We start from the raw sequence: 18,489 nt of genomic DNA, 5'->3' as shown, positions 1-18,489 counted from the left end.
GGCACCTGGTCAGTAGTAGTACACTATAGAGGGAATAGGGTTCCATTTGGGACGCAGCACACTAGTGTCTAAACATCGGAGTCAGCACGAGTGTTCTGCTGTACTTTGAAAAATGGCTAGTGACTTCCCACCATAGTCTGGCCATTGACCTTCTTATTAAACCTCGTTGTGTCTAGTGGTCTATTGCGTAGGAAGAGGGTTGCCTTTTGTATTGTCTTCCCTCTATCTATCCTCCCTTCTCATAACCCAACTGGTGATACAATACCACTTTTTACTGGCGTAATCTTAAACATGGCCCTTCCGACTCTTATTTGAGTTCAATGACTTGTAACTTTCCCTGCCTAAAGTCAACATTCCCCTTGTTTCATGTTTTAGCTCTAGTTTTGATTTACATCTATTAATTCAATGGGTTTGATTCAGATCTTACCAATCCAGTTTATGATGGATAAATAAGGCATTTGGGCTATGTGTACACAGCCACCCTAAGAACCAAAATCAGATTTTCTTTCTATATCCAATTTTTATGACTGCCCAAACTCAGTTTTACAGGTGACCCATATCGGCGTTCCACATTCACACTGATGTAGCCTCTGAAGTACTACACAGATGCGGTAAAGAGATCAATGGAATTCAACCAAAACAATGGAAATGCCATGGAGCCACCATGGAAACGCCATGGAGACACCATGAACGTGACGACCTTGTGGAGGGAAAGATTCAATAATCTCCTCATTGCCACCCATCAAATTTAGTCTACTTTTAGGCTATTGTTTATGTGTGTATTTCGCACAATGTTGGGGTAAAACTCTTGAGGTATAATGCTTGTATGGATGTCAACCCCAATACATGTTTATATCATTGTCAACAATCAAGTGCGTCACACTTAAAAACAGCTTAAACTACCACCACCGATTTCTATATGCCTAGCTATGCTACCAGCTTATACAAACAAGAGTTAGCATTTAGCAGAAAACATTTCTAAACCCAAAAAAGAACAACTTCTAAATATTCTGCATCAAAAACAGCCAGCCAAATATATCCAAATATGGTGTTAGTAACCACATTGTGGGCCTGTTAGAACTCATAAATCATGACGGATCTAACGAATATCCACTTTGTTAGATCAGATAGTTTTTGATGGCGTCCTTACACATTCCCCAATTAGTGTATATATGAATGGACAAAACCATCGATCACGTGACACCATTCATTCCTATTGTGAAGACTTCATAGCACATTGAAGCCAAATTAAGTCGGTTAAAATGGAGTCTCATGGAGACATAACATGAGCAGTTTGAGCTACTCCAGGAAGTGACATTGCAGGCAAGCTCAGTGCTGCCCCCTCTCAATGAGTAACTTTAGTTAAAGGCTGACCGGGGTACTGCAGGCTTCCATTGGCAACTCAATTATCCTTATAACTTCTGTGTGCGATTTAAAAAAATAATCGGTTCAAGGACATACATCTGGTGTATTAGAAGCAATTATTGGTACCATGTTGTTTTTCAAAACATTGTTTTATTTACACGAAGATTGATCACAAAATGGCAATTTTTCTATTCACTATAATGGGGGATCCAGATTTCTGCTAGTAATGCCTGTGGTCAGCCTTGATTTTCCATGGCTTCAACGAGAGTGGTCAGTTGTTCTTCCCTGGCTTTCCCAACGTTTTGCATCCCAGTGACCTCTTTACTGCATGTATGCTCATTTTCTGTCATGGTGACCTGTAAAATAAACTAAAAAACATCAGATCTGATTGTCAGGCAGGTCACTTGTGGAGGATCTGGTTTGTATCAGGTTTGAGATCCACATATGGATGTGGTATAAATCGAAAGTTAAAAGATCATATTCCATGTGGTATTGTGCTATTTACACATTAGGGAAATTATCAGTTAGTTATCATATATGCAAATCATTGGCAAAAGATCTGAATTGGGCTGCCTGTGTAAACGTAGAAGAAGATTTACTAAATTAGCACCAAAAGATTTTTCAGAGGGAATTCAACCTGGAAGATTGGATGAAAAGAGTGATAGTAAGTTAAAAAAAACACCTACTGTGGTTGTATCTATGAAGGGTGCTTTCCTATAGTTTCTGTCTGTGTTCTTTTTACTTAATTGGAATCCACCTGAATGCCTCTTTGATAAAGGACCAATACAGTAATGATTATATTGTTGAACCAACTGGAAGCCCAACTATCTATAGTGTTGTGGCTTTTAAGTGAAGGCCAACGTTTAATTGAAACAGTTTTGTTTGTTGGCAGAATAAGTAGAGATAATCTTTTTTTAACAATTATTTTGTGTATGTTTGCCCTTGTCCAGCATCTAAATGGTCACTACACCAGGATGCTGAGAGAGGTGAAAACGGTCCCCTGGTTTCAATACCTGACCAACCAACAGATGTAGGGAGGTCTACCCAAGATCAGTGAGAAGATCAGGGCCAGGAGGCTGATATTTGCTGCTGGTCAGTGTGTCAGACATCCTGAGCTGGCTGTCAGCAGTCTCATACTGTGGGTTCCCTCTCATGGACGAAGACCTCTGGGAAAACCACACAAAACGTATGTGGACAACATTTGCCATGGTCTCAGAACACTGGTATCAGATTCCTGGTCTCAGAACACTGGTATCAGAACACTGGTCTCATAATCCTGGTCTCAGAACACTGGTCTCATAATCCTGGTCTCAGAACAGAGGACCTTCCAGCTATAATGAACCACAGAGAGCTATAAGTAACTCTATAGAAATAATGTTATGAGAGGGATTGTGTATGCACGATCACTGGTCGTGGGGCCCTTGTTAAGGTCAACGGCATCATGAACGTTAACTAGCACCTGGAAATTTTAGATATAGGAGCCTGAAACTTGACAGCAAGAGCATCTTCCAGCAAGACAATAACCCCAAGCACTTTTAAAAATCCATGTTAATTGGCCACAAAATCATCATTTTGGAATGGCTATCTCAGTCTCTGGACTTGAAACCAATAGAAAACCTGTGGTTTGAATTGAAGAGGGCTGTTCATAAGCGCAGGCGAAGTATATCAAGGATCTGGAAGGACTCTGTATGGCGAGTTCAGAGGTGTGGCCTGAATGGCCTGATCGCTCCAGAGGTGAGGTGTGTTTGCATTCTGATGTGATTCTGCCCAGAGGTGTTTGTCTGATGTGACCAGGCCTCCAGGCAAGTGTCTGAGGGAGAGCTGGCTGGCATAGAGATGCCATGTATCCAACTACAGCTACCTCCAATTGATGCTGGGTGACATACAGAAAGCCTGTTGATGCCGGCATTATTGACCAGCATGGCCCTGACTAGTAGAGCTCACAGGGAAACCCAATGTGGGTGTCACAGAGCTAACAGGCTGCCATCTTCAGCTCCAGCATGGGCTTATTAGTGTACTCTTCAATGTTTCCTTAACTCTATCGTAGGAAGAGAAGTGAAGCGACGCTTGAGAAGCGTGAAGGAGGTGTTGGCACAGTCATAAAGCTTTCGCCTTGTAAGCATTGGGTTGTCTACTTTTCCCAGAGGTTTTCCTCCGTAGCCACTGCTGGTTACTGTTCTGAAACCACTGGATTTAACCAAACCTACTTATTGTGCCCTTCTATGTGTTTCAGTCCCACCCAGTGGAGTCCTCATTGGTGAGGTACCCCTCTTCCAGAGCACAGGGTTCAAACCTACAGCCCTGTGTTTATGGGCTGAGATCCACTCACAGACTCCTTCACACTCATTACACTTCTCTTTGTAGTTTAGACATCGACATTCAGTAACTAAAGCGGAAGAGAAAGAGATGGGTTTTCAGACCCATAACTCATGGATGAAAGGCATGAACTCGACCCTAGAGCAACCATCTCTTTCACATTCAATAGTTTTCTTTGTAATTTTGACATTGACATTTGTGAAAATGTCCACTAAAGCACAAGAAATGGGATTTGAACCCATGAATGGAAGGCAAGGACTCAGGCCCTGAGCCACCAAGTCTATCACATTCATTAGCCTTCTCTAAGTAATTTTGGCGGAAATGTCCACTAACGCAGAAGAGATTGGGTATGAACCTAGAACCTCTTAGAAGAGCAGCAGGGATTTAATCCCAGAGCCACACCTCTATTCAAATCTGCCTGTGTATTTGACATAGTGACATTTTGAAAGTGCAGAAGCACAAACAAAAGCACATACATCTAGCTCAGAACCCACAACCTCTGAGGCAGTTGCTTTAACCATTGCGGTTTCGGGTTGAATCCTGGCCTAACATCTTTATTCAGGAGGGGACATTCTGAAAGTGTGAGGCACAAATTAGGTAAATAATGTTTTTTCATTAAATTAACATTTTCAATGCCTTGGCAGACTACTGTTGGAATAGAGCTGGAAGAAATGTATCTTGTTTATGCAAAATGTTTCACTTGCTGTTTGTAAATGGAGCCTAATATTAAAAAGGGAGAACTTTGGATTGTTCTGATTTGATGAAACTCCTGACTGGTCATGACTGTGACAGACAGATGGACACAGAAAGATAGAGAGACAGGCAACCATTGATTCTGTTCATTGTGACTGGCATTGTTTCTGTCTCCGTCTGTTCAGATGACAGGCTAGAGCGAACAACTTTCCACACAGCTCACAGCTAAGAAGGTTAGTGTTGGTCACACCTTGCCGCGCCGTGCCACCTGGTGCTTTTGGCAGCTGTCTATATCCAGGAACCACTTCCTGCACTTGCAGCATTTGACCGGCTTCCCTTTACCATGGATGTTCATGTGACTAAAGGTCATGAACGTCTTCCCACACAACGTGCAGACGAACTGCTTCTCGCCGGCGTGAAACTTTAGGTGCATGTTGCGATTTTCGACTTGCGAAAACCCCTGCCGCACGCTTCGTACATATACGTCTTCTCCTGTGTACACTCTTTCATGTGCTTCTAGCACTGGGTATTGGCTTGATGTCTTGCCACATTGTTTGCAGTGTAGCGGTTCCTTGCCTGTCTTGGGGGAATCTGTATTGGTGCTATGCTGGCGTCGATGCAGCGGCAGTGCTGCTCTCGCTGGGGTGTCTGAGAATTGCGTTGACTGTCTTCTGGTGTCTGTGGCGTAGGAGCTTGAGGAGTCTTCGGCATCTGGGGCAGAGAGGCCGAATTAAAAAAATCGGGTTCAGACTTAGGAAGACACCTTCACTGTGTTCAGTTCCTGACTGCTGTTTTGTCTGGATCATTCCCTCAGTGTCTGCCTCTGACTTCAGAGCAGTGTTGGTCCCACTGCTCATTGTGCCCATTTCATGAATACCGTCCCAACATGCAACATGTTCTTGTTTGACTTCTGGGAATTTGGCACTGGCCTCCTGTAGAAATAAACAACAATTTTCATTCAGGAATATTATTCTGATTTTCAAGTGGAATATTATGGATAGTCATATAAAGTGATATAGTGGATAAAAAAAAACAATTGTTCACAACAACAAAAAGTGATGTAGTGGGCTCACCAGCAAAGTGCATTCTAAAAGTGTTGTGCTCATCCTCAGTCAAATTGCAAGTTTGCATGCAGAGGATTCCCTCTCCTGGAGAAAGTGAGACATTGCCGTTCTCTGTCAGAATGATGACAAATGAGTGAGTGAATCTATGTCACAAACTACAACTTCAAACCACCTGAAGAATGATCAGATGTGGTTGTTTGGTTTATAAATGTATCAATAGATTAAGTTAGCATGCAAGTGGTAGCCAACTCCACATTCTGTTACTCAGATCTACTATGCTGGGACACTGGAGGTCATGGTTCTAGCTCAGACAAATTCAAATCTGGACCTCGAATCCTGTGCTGACCTAGAAATCCACTGCTGATTTTCATTCTTTCCATCTTATCAAGGACTAATTTAGACTTTGGTGGGTGCATTCAATGGGTCTGGCAAGTTCATTAGTAGCTAGCCAGATAGGGTACACACACAGTAGATGACTAAACTCAACTCCAAGATGTACAATGGAGTTGAGCAGCGACTATTGTGGGCGGACTGGAGCTCTGACATCAAATAAAATCATATTTTATAAAAAACTACAGATTTCAGCACCCAAAGAATAGCTGGCGTTGCAACGTGGTCTCAGAGCATTTCGTATTATTCTGTACGTAAATCCGAAGATATGATATGTTACGAATTGCTAGTGCTGAGCGATTAACAATATTTTTGGTGGGGGTTTGGTTATTAAACAACTAATTAACCAATGTCAGTTAAATTACTTGAATTACACTCTAGAGAGAAATCAAGTCAGGAACTATGTGGGACGCTGGGCTGAAGGGAGTTGTAGTTTTCACTAAGCATATATTCGACCTAGCTTAGCGCATAAACGTGGTAATTAACTACAATGACCATAATAAGATTTTCTGGCTCAGACAGATAAAGATTGCAAGGATACACCCAAGACAATACAGTATGAAATCCCCCCGATCACACTTCTAGGTCTCGTCATGGCGATGTTTGCTAGCTAAGCTCATGCGCAGAAACACATCATCGGGTCTAACGGTCATCTCGTGCCGAACTGCGCATGTGCAGGCCATGAACTCAAAGGCACTCCTTTGATATAAAGTTGTTTATGACAAATTTAAATGTGTCAGTTTGTCACTTTCACGAGGTTGAAGTAATAACATGTTAAACTACTTAAGATGTTGGCTCAAATCTAGGTTGTGCCTTTAGATTTCGAGAAAATTAACAACTAAGGAAGAATTTTTCACTTCTCTCATTGACTCCTCAAACACCAAACATCAGCCTGGTCTGTTCCGCAATTCCCGGAAGTCTCGCAATGTTGCGCCTCTGGGTTTATAAACTCTGGAATTTCCATTAACAAGCTCTAAAATCATTGTAATGTCATTATTTCATAATGCATTTATTGTTGAAAAAAAATATGCAAAACCGAAATCGAACTGTGACAATTTTTTTATAACCGAAACGACCTCAAAAAGCATTAATTGCTCAGCACAACGAAATGCAATTCATACAATATGTTACCAATGTGCAAAAACGTGTGATATGTTATGAATTACAATTTGTTGTGGCTAACGTTAGCTAGCTCTAGGGGTTAAGGTTAGGAGTTAGGTTATAAAGTTAAGGTTAGGGGAAGGGTTAGCTAACATGCTAAGGAGTTGCAAAGTAGCTAAACAGTAACAAGTAGTTGCAAAGTTGCTAAAGTTGCCTGTGACGAGATTCGAACATGCAACCTTTTGGAAAGACGATACCTAGCCAGTTGCACAACTGAATGCATTCAACCAAAATGTGTCTTCAGCATTTAACCCAACTCCTCTGAATCAGAGAGGTGCTGGGAGCCGCTTTAATTGACGTCTACGTCATCTGTGCCCAGGGAGCAGTTGATGTGGGGGCAGCTAACTGCTTTGCTCAAGGGCAGAACGGCAGATTTTTCCACCTTGATGGCTCAGGGATTCGAACAAGCAACCTTCGGCGTTTTTTCCTTAAGTAATCAATTTTATATAACCATACCAAATGTAACATATCATACTAATTTGAGTATCCGAATTTACGTTTACTTTGTTACGTCTTGTCTATGAGACCAGTCTGCGCATTTTAGCACCCAAAGAATAGCACGCATTTACTTTGTGTTCTGAAATCTTTAAAATATATATATATATATATATATATATATATATATATATATATATATATATATATATATATATATATATATATATATATATATATATATATATATATATATATATATATATATATATGTTTTATCCAGTTGGTAGTTACAGTCTTGTCCCATCGCTGCAACTCCCGTGCGGACTTGGAAATCGTTGTATTTATGTTATTTTTTTAAACGTGTATTTTATGTGACGTCGGAACCACTCAACTCCATCATAAATCTATGAATTTAGTGTAGTCGGCTAACCTAATGTTGGTTTTGTCACTCTGGCAAGTAGTCCTTCCATTCTCGTTTCGATTACTTCAATTCGTGTTTAATTCTTATTTCATAGCATTGTATTTCTTGAGCCATTTTTTCCTTTATTTACAAATATGAATTGGAGGAGCCATCCTCAAGAGCTTGCAGATTTCTGCTGCGGCGGTTTCGCTCAACATCTCCATGATCGACGCTACCTGTGTTGCAAAATGCAATCTGAATCCGATACAGCCAGAGCGTGATTCCATCTCAACATCAAAATAATGTTACCAAACAATCAGTTTATGAATGAAACCTGTCCTGTTTGGCTGAAAAACCTTACAAAGGTAGACTGTTGATTGTTTACATCATGGGTTCTTAAACTTTTTCAGCCTGGGACCTAAATTAGAAATTCTGTGTTTTCCTGGGACCCAAGCTTAGGAACATATGCAACTATATGCAAATATTGGTACATGTCATTGCCCTTATGCCTAAAACAAATGCAATATAGACAAAAACAAATAACAATGAAATTAAATTGCCATATAAATATCTATTCATGTTTATTTTCACCCATTAAAAATTCTTACATATCTGTCTAGGTTGGAACTGTTGCTGTTAAAATTCAATAAATAATTGTAATTCTGAACTGGAACAAACTGATTGATCACATCACACAGATGTATAACATAACAGACACGCAGGGTTTTTGATCGTGCAACCCTAAGTAACAGTACAGATGAAAAATGATCAGGCCTACTGTACATCTTACTGTAGAAATGATTGTCGAAAGAAAGTCTAGGTTAGAGCTGTTACTGTTAAAATAGAAGTCAAAATGTGTATTCTGAACTGGAAAAAACGCATTGGTCCAGGCTGTATAACATCCGGCCGTGATTGGGAGTCCCATAGGGCGGCGCACAACTGTCCCAGCATCGTCCAGGTTTGGCCGGGGTAGGCCGTCATTGTAAATAAGAATTTGTTCTTAACTGACTTACCTATTTAAATAAAGGTTCAATTTAAATACAAAATATTTCAAAAAACAATCACACGGATGTAGGTCAGAAAACACACACATAGTCCTAATGAGAGGTGTGTGGCTGGTTGAAGTTTTCAACAAGCATGTCTATTCTGCGATCAGTTTTTGTCAGAGCAACACTGAGGTCATGCTCAGCATTGAGATTTGTTTTTGAAGTACCGGTAGTTGTTTTAAGAACTTGTTTCTTAAGTAATCCAGAGTTGAGAACCCTGACTGACATAGGTATGTGGTGCCAAACTGGACCAGAACATCTACTGCTTTCTCAGTTAGGCAGGAGACCGCTTCCTGCTGTAGATGAGAAACCCAGAACGGTGTGTGTTTGCCTCAAAAAGTATCTTGCTTCAATCAGTGTCTTTCAGTTCAGAATAAAAATGATGATTTTAACAGCAACGGTTACAACCTAGACTTGTTTTCAACAATTTCTACAGTAAGATGTACAGTAGGCCTGATAATTTTTCATCTGTACTGTTAGGCTTGCACTATCAGTAGCTAGCTAGGTTGCTTTGGCTAACGTTAACTATTAGCTGTGTACAAGGCCAGGGGATTGTTTGAAAGAGAAACTCACATCTACTACTATGAGATAGTACTCCCTTATTTCTGCTTATCATCACCTGTTATAAAATGACAACAATGCCTTGCTAGCGGACTTTTCCACCTTCGAAGCACTGTTTCCTGAAGCATTCTGCCCTGTTCTGAAAGAATTCCCTGGGTATACCGTCAGGACATGTCGTTGTGAATGACAAGTCAGTGGCTGACAGCGCATCATCTGCTGCTGAACGAAGCGCTGCAGTTTGTGGGTCGCGGAGGGATCTTCAAAAAAACTGCAGAAAAAAGATCAGGTAAACCGCGAAACACACGGGCATCTTCCACACGTGCAGCTGCTAAACTGAGCAGAGACCGTTGCTAAGCAGAGAGCGTTTATAAACCAAACAACCACATCTGATCATTCTTCAGGTGGTTTGAAGTTGTAGTTTGTGACATAGATTCACTCATTCATTTGTCATCATTCTGACAGAGAACGGCAATGTCTCACTTTCTCCAGGAGAGGGAATCCTCTGCATGCAAACTTGCAATTTGACTGAGGATGAGCCCAACACTTTTAGAATGCACTGTGCTGGTAAACCCACTACATCACTTTTTGTTGTTGTGAACAATTGTTTTTTTTATCCACTACATCACTTTATATGACTATCCATTATATTCCACTTGAAAATCAGAATAATATTCCTGAATGAAAAACGTAGAAAAACAGTTTTTCTATTTGTTGTTTATTTCTACAGGAGGCCAGCGCCACTGAACAAAGACCGCAGTTGCACTTGCCAAATCAATTCCAGTAATTCATTAAATAATTACACCCACCATTAACAGGTCCGCGACCCATACTTTAAGAAAGACTGGTTTACATGGGTCGTCACTAAAGTTAGTTACCACAGCCACAAAGTCATAATAAATAATTTATTCTATTTATATAGCGCCTTTTGAAATAATCTCAAAAAAGCGCACAAAAAATGACAAATACTGTAATTTATAAAAACAACATGTCATTAGAAAGTTCATGGTTTAAGTGGTCATCTGAGGGAGGTGGTCAATCGGGGAGAGAAAGTCCGTTGGCAGGCAGGAAGCGCGGTCTCCATCACGGTGTCTCGCTGTCTTTTCCGTAGTAGAACTCAGATTAAGTTTGAGTTGAACCACTGCAGTCCATGGAATCCGTAGTAGGTAGTTAACTAACGTTTCTCCTTCACTACTACCAAAATCAAGCACCCCACTTGGATGGCTAAACCCCGCCTATTTCTACAATTTATCTTCATAAAATCAGATTTTAAACCTAACACTAACCTTTACCCTAACATTAAATTCTAACTAAAAAGCGAATTATTGTTTTCATAAATTTCAATAATAGCCATGGTCGGTGTCGCTTAATGATGACGTGTTAACATACGTTTTAATTTACCGTAAACATATGGTATAATCCGTAGTATTGTCTTGGGTAGGGGCCTCTAAACTTTTCTAGCATGATAGATACTTTAAAAAAACTAAAAACATTTCTCGAGCTACGCATTTTATAGCACATTTTATTCTCCTCCACCCTGCAACTCTTCCCCTGGTCATTGGTGTACAATATCCGTTTCCTGTCAATATACCAAGTATTTTATTTATATTTTTTCTTACTCAATATTACAATTATTCATAGAGAAACAACGAACAATCTTCAAATCACATCAGAAGACCAATTGTGAGTTCTGGGAGAAAACAATATTGCTGGAAATTAATTGGCAGATATTGTGTTACGTTTGTCTTTTTAAGCCAAAAGTGTCTAACCAGGGGTGGGATAATGTCAATGTGGCTTTGATTGGATAATAGCTTTGCAATGGAACACATGAATTGCTTGTCGAGCTACTCATAGGTGGGCTGCGAGTTACTGGTAGCTCGCGATATACGCTACTGTTCAAAACGGTCACTTAGAAATGTACTTGTTTTTGAAAGAAAATAAAAAGAAAGAAAATAAAAATATTGTCCATTAAAATAACATCAAATTAATCAGAAATACAGTGTGGACATTGTTAATGTTGTAAATGACTATTGTAGCTGGAAACGGCAGATTCTTTATGGAATATCTGCATAGGTGTACAGAGGCCCATTATCAGCAACCATCACTCCTGTGTTCAAATGGCACATTGTGTTTGCTAATCCAAGTTTATAATTTTAAAAGGCTAATTGATCATTAGAAAACCCTTTTGCAATTATGTTAGCACAGCTGAAAACTGTTGTGCTTATTAAAGTAGCAATACAACTGGCCTTCTTTAGACTAGTTGAGTATCTGGAGCATCAGCATTTGTGGGTTCGATTAAAGGCTCTAAATGGCCAGAAACAAAGACCTTTCTTCTGAAATTCGTCAGTCTATTCTTGTTCAGAGAAATGAAGGCTGTTCCATGCGAGAAATTGCCAAGAAACTGAAAATCTCGTACAACTGTACTACTCCCTTCACAGAACAGCGCAAACTGGCTCTAACCAGAATAGAAAGAGGAGTGGGAGGCCCCGGTGCACAACTGAGCAAGAGGACAAGTACATTAGTGTCTAGTTTGAGAAACAGACGCCTCACAAGTCCTCAACTGGCAGCTTCATTAAATAGTACCCGCAAAACATCAGTCTCAACGTGAAGAGGCGACTCCAGGATGCTGACCTTCTAGGCAGAGTTCCTCTGTCCAGTGTCTGTGTTATTTTGCCCATCTTAATCTTTTAATTTTATTGTCCAGTCTGAGATATGGCTTTTTCTTTGCAACTCTGCCTAGAAGACTTGGATTAACTAACACAATGTGCCATTGGAACACAGGAGTGATGGTTGCTGATAATGGGACTGTGTACGCCTATGTAGATATTCCATTTTTTTTAATCTGGCGTTTCCAGCTACAATAGTCATTTACAACATTAACAATGTCTACACTGTATTTCTGATCAATTTGATGTCATTTTAATGGACACATTTGCTTTTCTTTCAAAAACAAGGACATTTCTAAGTGACCCCAAACTTGTGAAGGGTAGTGTACCTGTTGGAGAACCGTGGTCTAGGGGCTCTATTCAATCTGTATTGCTGAAGCATTACAGAGCGCGTTAGAAATGTGATTTCATAGTGTGTGAACATCTGCAACGTTAACAGTGAATGCAGACTCCATTAACGCGGGAACATTGGCTTTAAATTTCAGTCACTCTGTAATGCTGAATTTCCACGATAGGGATTTGGTTAAGTAATGCATCCTTTCTTGTTTCCTTGAGGTTAGCACATACAGTGTGTGTATATATAGACAATTGATTGGATATGTATAACCAATCCAACCAATTGGAGAGCTGTGAATACTTACAAGGAAGCAGATATAAGTGATTGGCGTAAGCAATTAATACAAATCCTGCAGAAAAAAACAATCCAGGGGGCCATTTCCCATGAATTTAATTGACATTTATTTGATTTGACAGCATAAACCTGCACTTCCTCTGTCATGTATTAACCCTTCTCTTGCGATACCTGATTGTGTAAACTGTCCACACACTGTGCATTTCAACGGCCGTGTTTACACAGGGAGCCCAATTCAGATCTTTTTTCCCCCAACTAATTGGTCTTTTAACAAATCAGATCAGCTCTGAAAAAGATTGGATGTGAAAAGATCTCATGTGATTGGTCAAAAGACCAATTTGGAGAAAAATATCAGCATTGGGCTGCCTGTGTAAACTGCTTCTCACCTGTGTTATACCTCAGTATTGCCACGTTCATGTGCTAGTCGGAACTTAAACATTTCCGACTTGCTAACTGGTTCAGCGCAGCAAGTGTATAAACACCTACGATAACTAGTACGACTTGCTAATTGGCTCATTTCAGCGTTTCCTAGTTCTGACTAGCACTTGAACGTGCATTGGTCTCAAATGACCCTGTCAGCAAACCCCTTCAAAACTTTCAGAAAAAACTTTTATTAGTTGCATCGTTCATCCCTGTGTTTCACAGTGAAGTCAGCCATGCCAGACGAGGGCTCAGTCCAATCCACTGGTCTCTGCAATGTCCTGCTTCATCCTCCTGGACTTCTTCTAGTGGTAAAATTATTAGATGATGTTGCAGAGTGATAAAACCATTTCCCAAGTTGGGATCATAAAAGTACTACTCTAAAAACAAACCTTTCCCAGGGACAACCCCATCTTGCCTTATGACTAAGGTAAGATGGGATGTATTGTACTAAACAGTCACATAAAACTAATGACAGTGTCATCTTTAGGTAAATATTCATTTAGAGTTAACAACATACATTTCTCAACTTCTATCTGTGGATCTATTATCCAAGAGAGTAAAAGGCGAAACGTTTTGATCAGGAAACCTATAGCTAGTGTAAATCACTTCAGATACAGCTAACACATACACGTACTGTACAACACCTTTCCTACAGTCAAGCAGAGAGTTCGTTTTGAGCATGAGGCGGCTCTCCGCACCGCGACTGCTGTCTGTGTCTCCGGACACTGCAGAGTTGAGTGAAGGACTGGCCGCACCGAGAGCAGATGTAGGGTTTCTCCTGGGTGTGAACGGTCCTGTGTCTCTTAAGGTGACTTGACGAAATGAAACTCTTCCCACAGATCGAGCACCGGTACCGCCTTTCGCCACTGTGGATTAGCAGGTGCACCCGGAGGTTGTTGGGCTGCGCGAATGACTTGCCGCAGTGTGGGCAGCTGAACGGCCGCTGTCCCGTGTGGACCCGCTGGTGCACCTCCAGGGACGCCTGGCTGTGGAAGATGCGGCCGCAGAAGTTACAGCCCATTGGCTCGTTTGCCGTTGTGGCTTCGTGCGGCTGCCTCTGATTCGCTGGCGGTGCGGGAGGAGGAGGAGCTGTCATGTCAAAGGGGGCGAAGACGCCCATATCGCTGCCGGGGAACTGTCTGGACTGGCTCTCTACGTCAGCCTGGGTTTGGTAGGAGCAAGATGGATGCCCGGCGGCCTCTGCGTTTGCGGCTGCTGCCTGGGCCAAGGAAAGCCCCAGATGCCCCAGAACCCTCTCCTGCATCAGAGCCAGATCCAAACCGGGGCTATTCAGTATCTCTGTGCTGAGATCTGGTCCTGTTGGCTGCTGGGGTCTCTGGTTCACACCCTCTGTCCCCATCTCTGACTTGAGGTTAGTGTCGGATCCACTGGTCCTAGTGGGCTCAGTGGGGTCCTCTGTGGCTGCAGTGGGCGAGCTGTGAGTGTCAGCCATGTTATGTCTCTCGCTGTCATCGTCGTTAGGTTCCGGAACTACCATCAAGGATGAAAAAGGATTCATCAACACAATGATCAGACATTCCTAATCATATACAACAGGTTGTCTTTAAACACAGCACATCTTTCACATTTCAACTAAGTCCTAAGAGCTGATGTCTTCAGCTAAGGCCAGTAGTAGCCTGTGTGTTGGGTATTTCAACAGTGAGTGGATTGTAAATAAAACTGTTCTATGTAATCAATATCTGCACTGAAACTTACCAGTGGGTCTACTCTCTGAGCTGATGTTTTGTTCTACCTTCAGGTCCACGCCGCAGCTGTCCACTCTTTCCTGCTTGATTAGGGACAATGCAGTTCTGTCTTCCTGTAAATACATTTGAAAAATACAGATTACGTTTCAGCCTATTCCATGTCATTTACGTTCATTTTGACAGCAAAAACACACCTGAGGCATGTGGTGGTATTGTGAATGGTCCTCGATTGTAGCCAGGGGGCCTCGGGACTGGTCATCACTCACTGGCATGGCAATTGAAGACACTGAAACTACGAAGCATTGTCATTATTAGGATCATTGAAATCATTGTATGAAGATCTGGGCACATATCCACAAAGTGTCTCAGAGTACGAGTGCTGATCTAGCATCAGGTGCCCTGCCCATCAGGTGCCATGTTCTTATTCATTATGACTCAGGTTAAAAGGCTAAATTGATCCTAAAATCAGCACTCCTATTCTGATATGCTTAGTGAGACAGGTCCTGGCTGACAGGAAAACATGTATAACCAGGGTTGGGGAGTAACGGATTACATGTAACTGATTACAAAGAAACAAACTAATCTGTTACCAGGAAAAATATTGTAAACTAGGATTACTTTTAAATTCAGAAACGATGTTTGCGAGAATTTTTCTGTTTTCTCGATGATATTCAAATCGCAAGTTAAGTTTGTTCCGCCTGAGCGAGTCTGACCACAAGTCAGAGACAACTATGATGACACACAAAATGCATTTGATGGATCGCGGGAAAAGAGCAGGAATAGGCTTTTGTAGGCTACAGTGCAAGCTATGTCTTCCGATGGTGCAACTGCTGTCGGCATCCAAAGATTATCCAACTTGAATAAACACTTGGAGGTAAGGACGACAGCAGTGTTGTAGCCTACGGACGATACGGATATCACCTAGTATTGCTATTTACATAGCGCATTGATGTGAATCACACTGCTGTTCTCTCATTTAGCCATTTGCACCTTTGCTGGATTGTGGTTGATGGTTGTGTATACAATGCATTCAGAAAGTATTCACACCCCTTGACCTTTTCCACATTTTGTTGTGCTACATCCTGAATTTAAAATGGATTAAATTGAGATTTTGGTCCCTGGCCTACACATAATATCCCATAACGTCAAAGTGGAAATATGTTTTTAGAAATGTTTACAAATGAATAAAACATGAAAAGACATTGAATATATCCCTTTGAGCATGGTGAAGTTATTAATTAATTACAATTACATGGTGTATGAATAAACCCAGTCACTACAAAGATACAGGTGTCCTTCCTAACTCCGTTTGCCAGAAAGGAAGGAAACCACTCAGGGATTTCACCATGAGGACAATGGTGACTTTAAAAAAACAGTTAAAGTTTAATGGCTGTGATAGGAGAAAACTGAGGATGGATCAACAACTACTAGCCTAATTGACAGTGAAAAGAAGGAAGTGTGTAAAGAATACAAAATATTCCAAAACATGCATCCTGTTTGCAACAAGGCACTAAAGTAATACTGCAAAAAATGTGGCAAAGTAATTCACTTTTTGGGGCAAATCCAAAACAACACATTACTGAGTACTCCACTTCATATTTTCAAGCATAGTGATGACTGAATCATGTTATGGGTATGCTTGTAATCATTAAGGATTGGGGAGTTTTTAAGGATTAAAAAGTATCTGAATGGAGCTAGACACAGGCAAAATCCTAGAGGAAAACCTGGTTCAGTCTGCTTTCCACCAGACACTAGGAGATTAATTCACCTTTCAGCAGGACAATAACCTAAAACATGGCCAAAACTACACTGGTTGCTTACCAAGACGACAGTGAATGTTCCTGAGTGGCCGATTTGACAGAGCTTGAAGAATTTTTTAAATAATAAGTGGCAAATGTTGCACAATCCAGGTCTGGAAAGCTCTTAGACTCACCGCTGTAAACGCTGCCAAAGTTGCTTCTACAAAGTATTGACTCAGCGGTGTGAATACTTATGTAAATGAAATATCTGTATTTAATTTTCAATAAATGTGCAAACATTTCTAACAACATGTTTTCACTTTGTCATTATGGGGTGATGTGTGTAGATGGGTGAGAAAAAAAACATATTTAATCCATTCCGAATTCAGGCCGTAACGCAACAAAGTCGAGGGGTAGAAATACTTTCTGAAGGCAATGTATGTGTACTTTATCCCAATAATGGTTTAATTGAACAGCCAGTGAAATATGCACTCTCACAACAGCTGCATAATGTTGATCCCACCCTATGGAATAACAGTTTCAGGGAGTTCCTCCCTTCTATACTCCTCCGTGGTATTGTGCTCCATACTGTCAAACACAAGTTTGGGCACAAGTCCACGAGTGGGGCTTTTATTGCTCAATCTAATTTGTGCTGATTCCCAAAAATTGCCCTCACAAAAAAAGATTGCAGTCAGAGGGATGTATAACTGCAGTATGTCCCAAATACTGCGTTCAAAATGACAGTATTTTTTTACTGCAGTAATTTTGCAGTATAACTGCAGTTCAACTGCAATTACTGCGTCCAAAATATCACAGTCGACTGCACTTTTACTGCAGTTTCAAAACTGAAATCTTGTTTTGTATGGGTGTCCATAGACCTAACAGACACACGCTCAAACTCGCGCACTTTAGATAGATGTAAACAGATGCAAATTATGAAAATATCAAAGCGTCAGCAACAAAAACATAAGGCCTATAGCAAATGCAGCATATGTCATGAATTTTTCTTAAGCAAATGGCACTTTTCGGTAGTGCTCAATGCATGCCATTCCATGAGAGCAGCATTTATTTTTCAAATCGAAGCAATGAGGCCAATCAGTCCTCCATGACAAGATAAACAACAGTAGGTTAATAAATCCTTCGTTTTGGGGTTATGCTCCGGTAAAAGAATTTGGCTAATATATATTTCAAGTCGTATTCTTGAAGATCATGGGGTATTCAATTAATTGGAATGACTGGAAATCGGACAGACTTTGTTAATGTAAAGATAACCTAATTGTATTATTATTATCTGTAGTAGAAAGTAATGTGTTCGAAGAAGCCTACACACATATACATATATATATATATATATAAGCTGTCGGTACCTTCATGTGGTCTAAAATTAACTGCATGCATTTCATTCCGTAGGTCGCGTCTTCTGAGTCTTCGCTCATAGCTCCGCATCTTCACGTCCATTTCGCGTAATTTTCGTCGGAGCACATATTTCTCTTTCTCGGTTTGCTCTCTCTCCCTCTCAATTTGCACTCTTTCCTGCTCCATTTGGGAACGCAGAGAGGAATAACCATCATCAACAATTTTGCAGATCTCGACCACCGCCGAATTGGCTAGCACCTCCATTATCGAAGCTATTTGCAATTGATAACCAACACAGTCCGCCATTGTTGCCATTTCTGCTCTTCATGCAACGTTTAATCTACAACCGAAATACTTAAGCCAAATTGCCTATCGTTGCTTAAAAATGTCGGATGATTGTACTAGTTTGAATACTTATGTAAAGCCCTAGCTTGTTATTGTTGAATAACGATACTGCTTCGGGTCTAGAAGGATGCTATCGTGTCGCCTGTTGATGACGTTTCGCTCTTCTTGTTTGACTGTGGAATAGCACATTAT

The 18,489-nt window shown here is 40.8% G+C and overlaps 1 protein-coding gene across 1 annotated transcript; it reads right to left on the bottom strand.

Annotated features, from left to right (window-relative positions):
- Window positions 1–12,807: 12,807 nt before the first annotated feature.
- On the bottom strand, window positions 12,808–18,473 carry LOC106602189 (uncharacterized). The gene is made up of 4 exons (XM_014194683.3): window positions 17,964–18,473; window positions 15,052–15,149; window positions 14,868–14,970; window positions 12,808–14,642 (listed from the first exon to the last, which is right to left on the bottom strand). Exons 1-4 carry the CDS (start codon window positions 18,265–18,267, stop codon window positions 13,807–13,809), a joined length of 1,341 nt encoding a protein of 446 aa, XP_014050158.3. The 5' UTR covers window positions 18,268–18,473; the 3' UTR covers window positions 12,808–13,806.
- Window positions 18,474–18,489: the final 16 nt, after the last annotated feature.

Source organism: Salmo salar, chromosome 04 (assembly GCF_965601325.2).
Source record: "Salmo salar chromosome 04, fSalSal1, whole genome shotgun sequence".
Taxonomy (NCBI): Eukaryota; Metazoa; Chordata; class Actinopteri; order Salmoniformes; family Salmonidae; genus Salmo; species Salmo salar.
This window is presented reverse-complemented; position numbering and strand designations above follow the sequence as displayed.

What these genes read in the sequence shown, in the direction of transcription:
- LOC106602189 (XM_014194683.3), bottom strand. Translation starts at nt 18,267, where the DNA reads ATGGCAACAATGGCGGACTGTGTTGGTTATCAATTGCAAATAGCTTCG. An exon ending in AATACCACCACATGCCTCAG is followed by an intron (nt 14,971 to 15,051) that starts GTGTGTTTTTGC and finishes ATGTATTTACAG; the next exon opens with GAAGACAGAACTGCATTGTC. An exon ending in CTCAGAGAGTAGACCCACTG is followed by an intron (nt 14,643 to 14,867) that starts GTAAGTTTCAGT and finishes CCTTGATGGTAG; the next exon opens with TTCCGGAACCTAACGACGAT.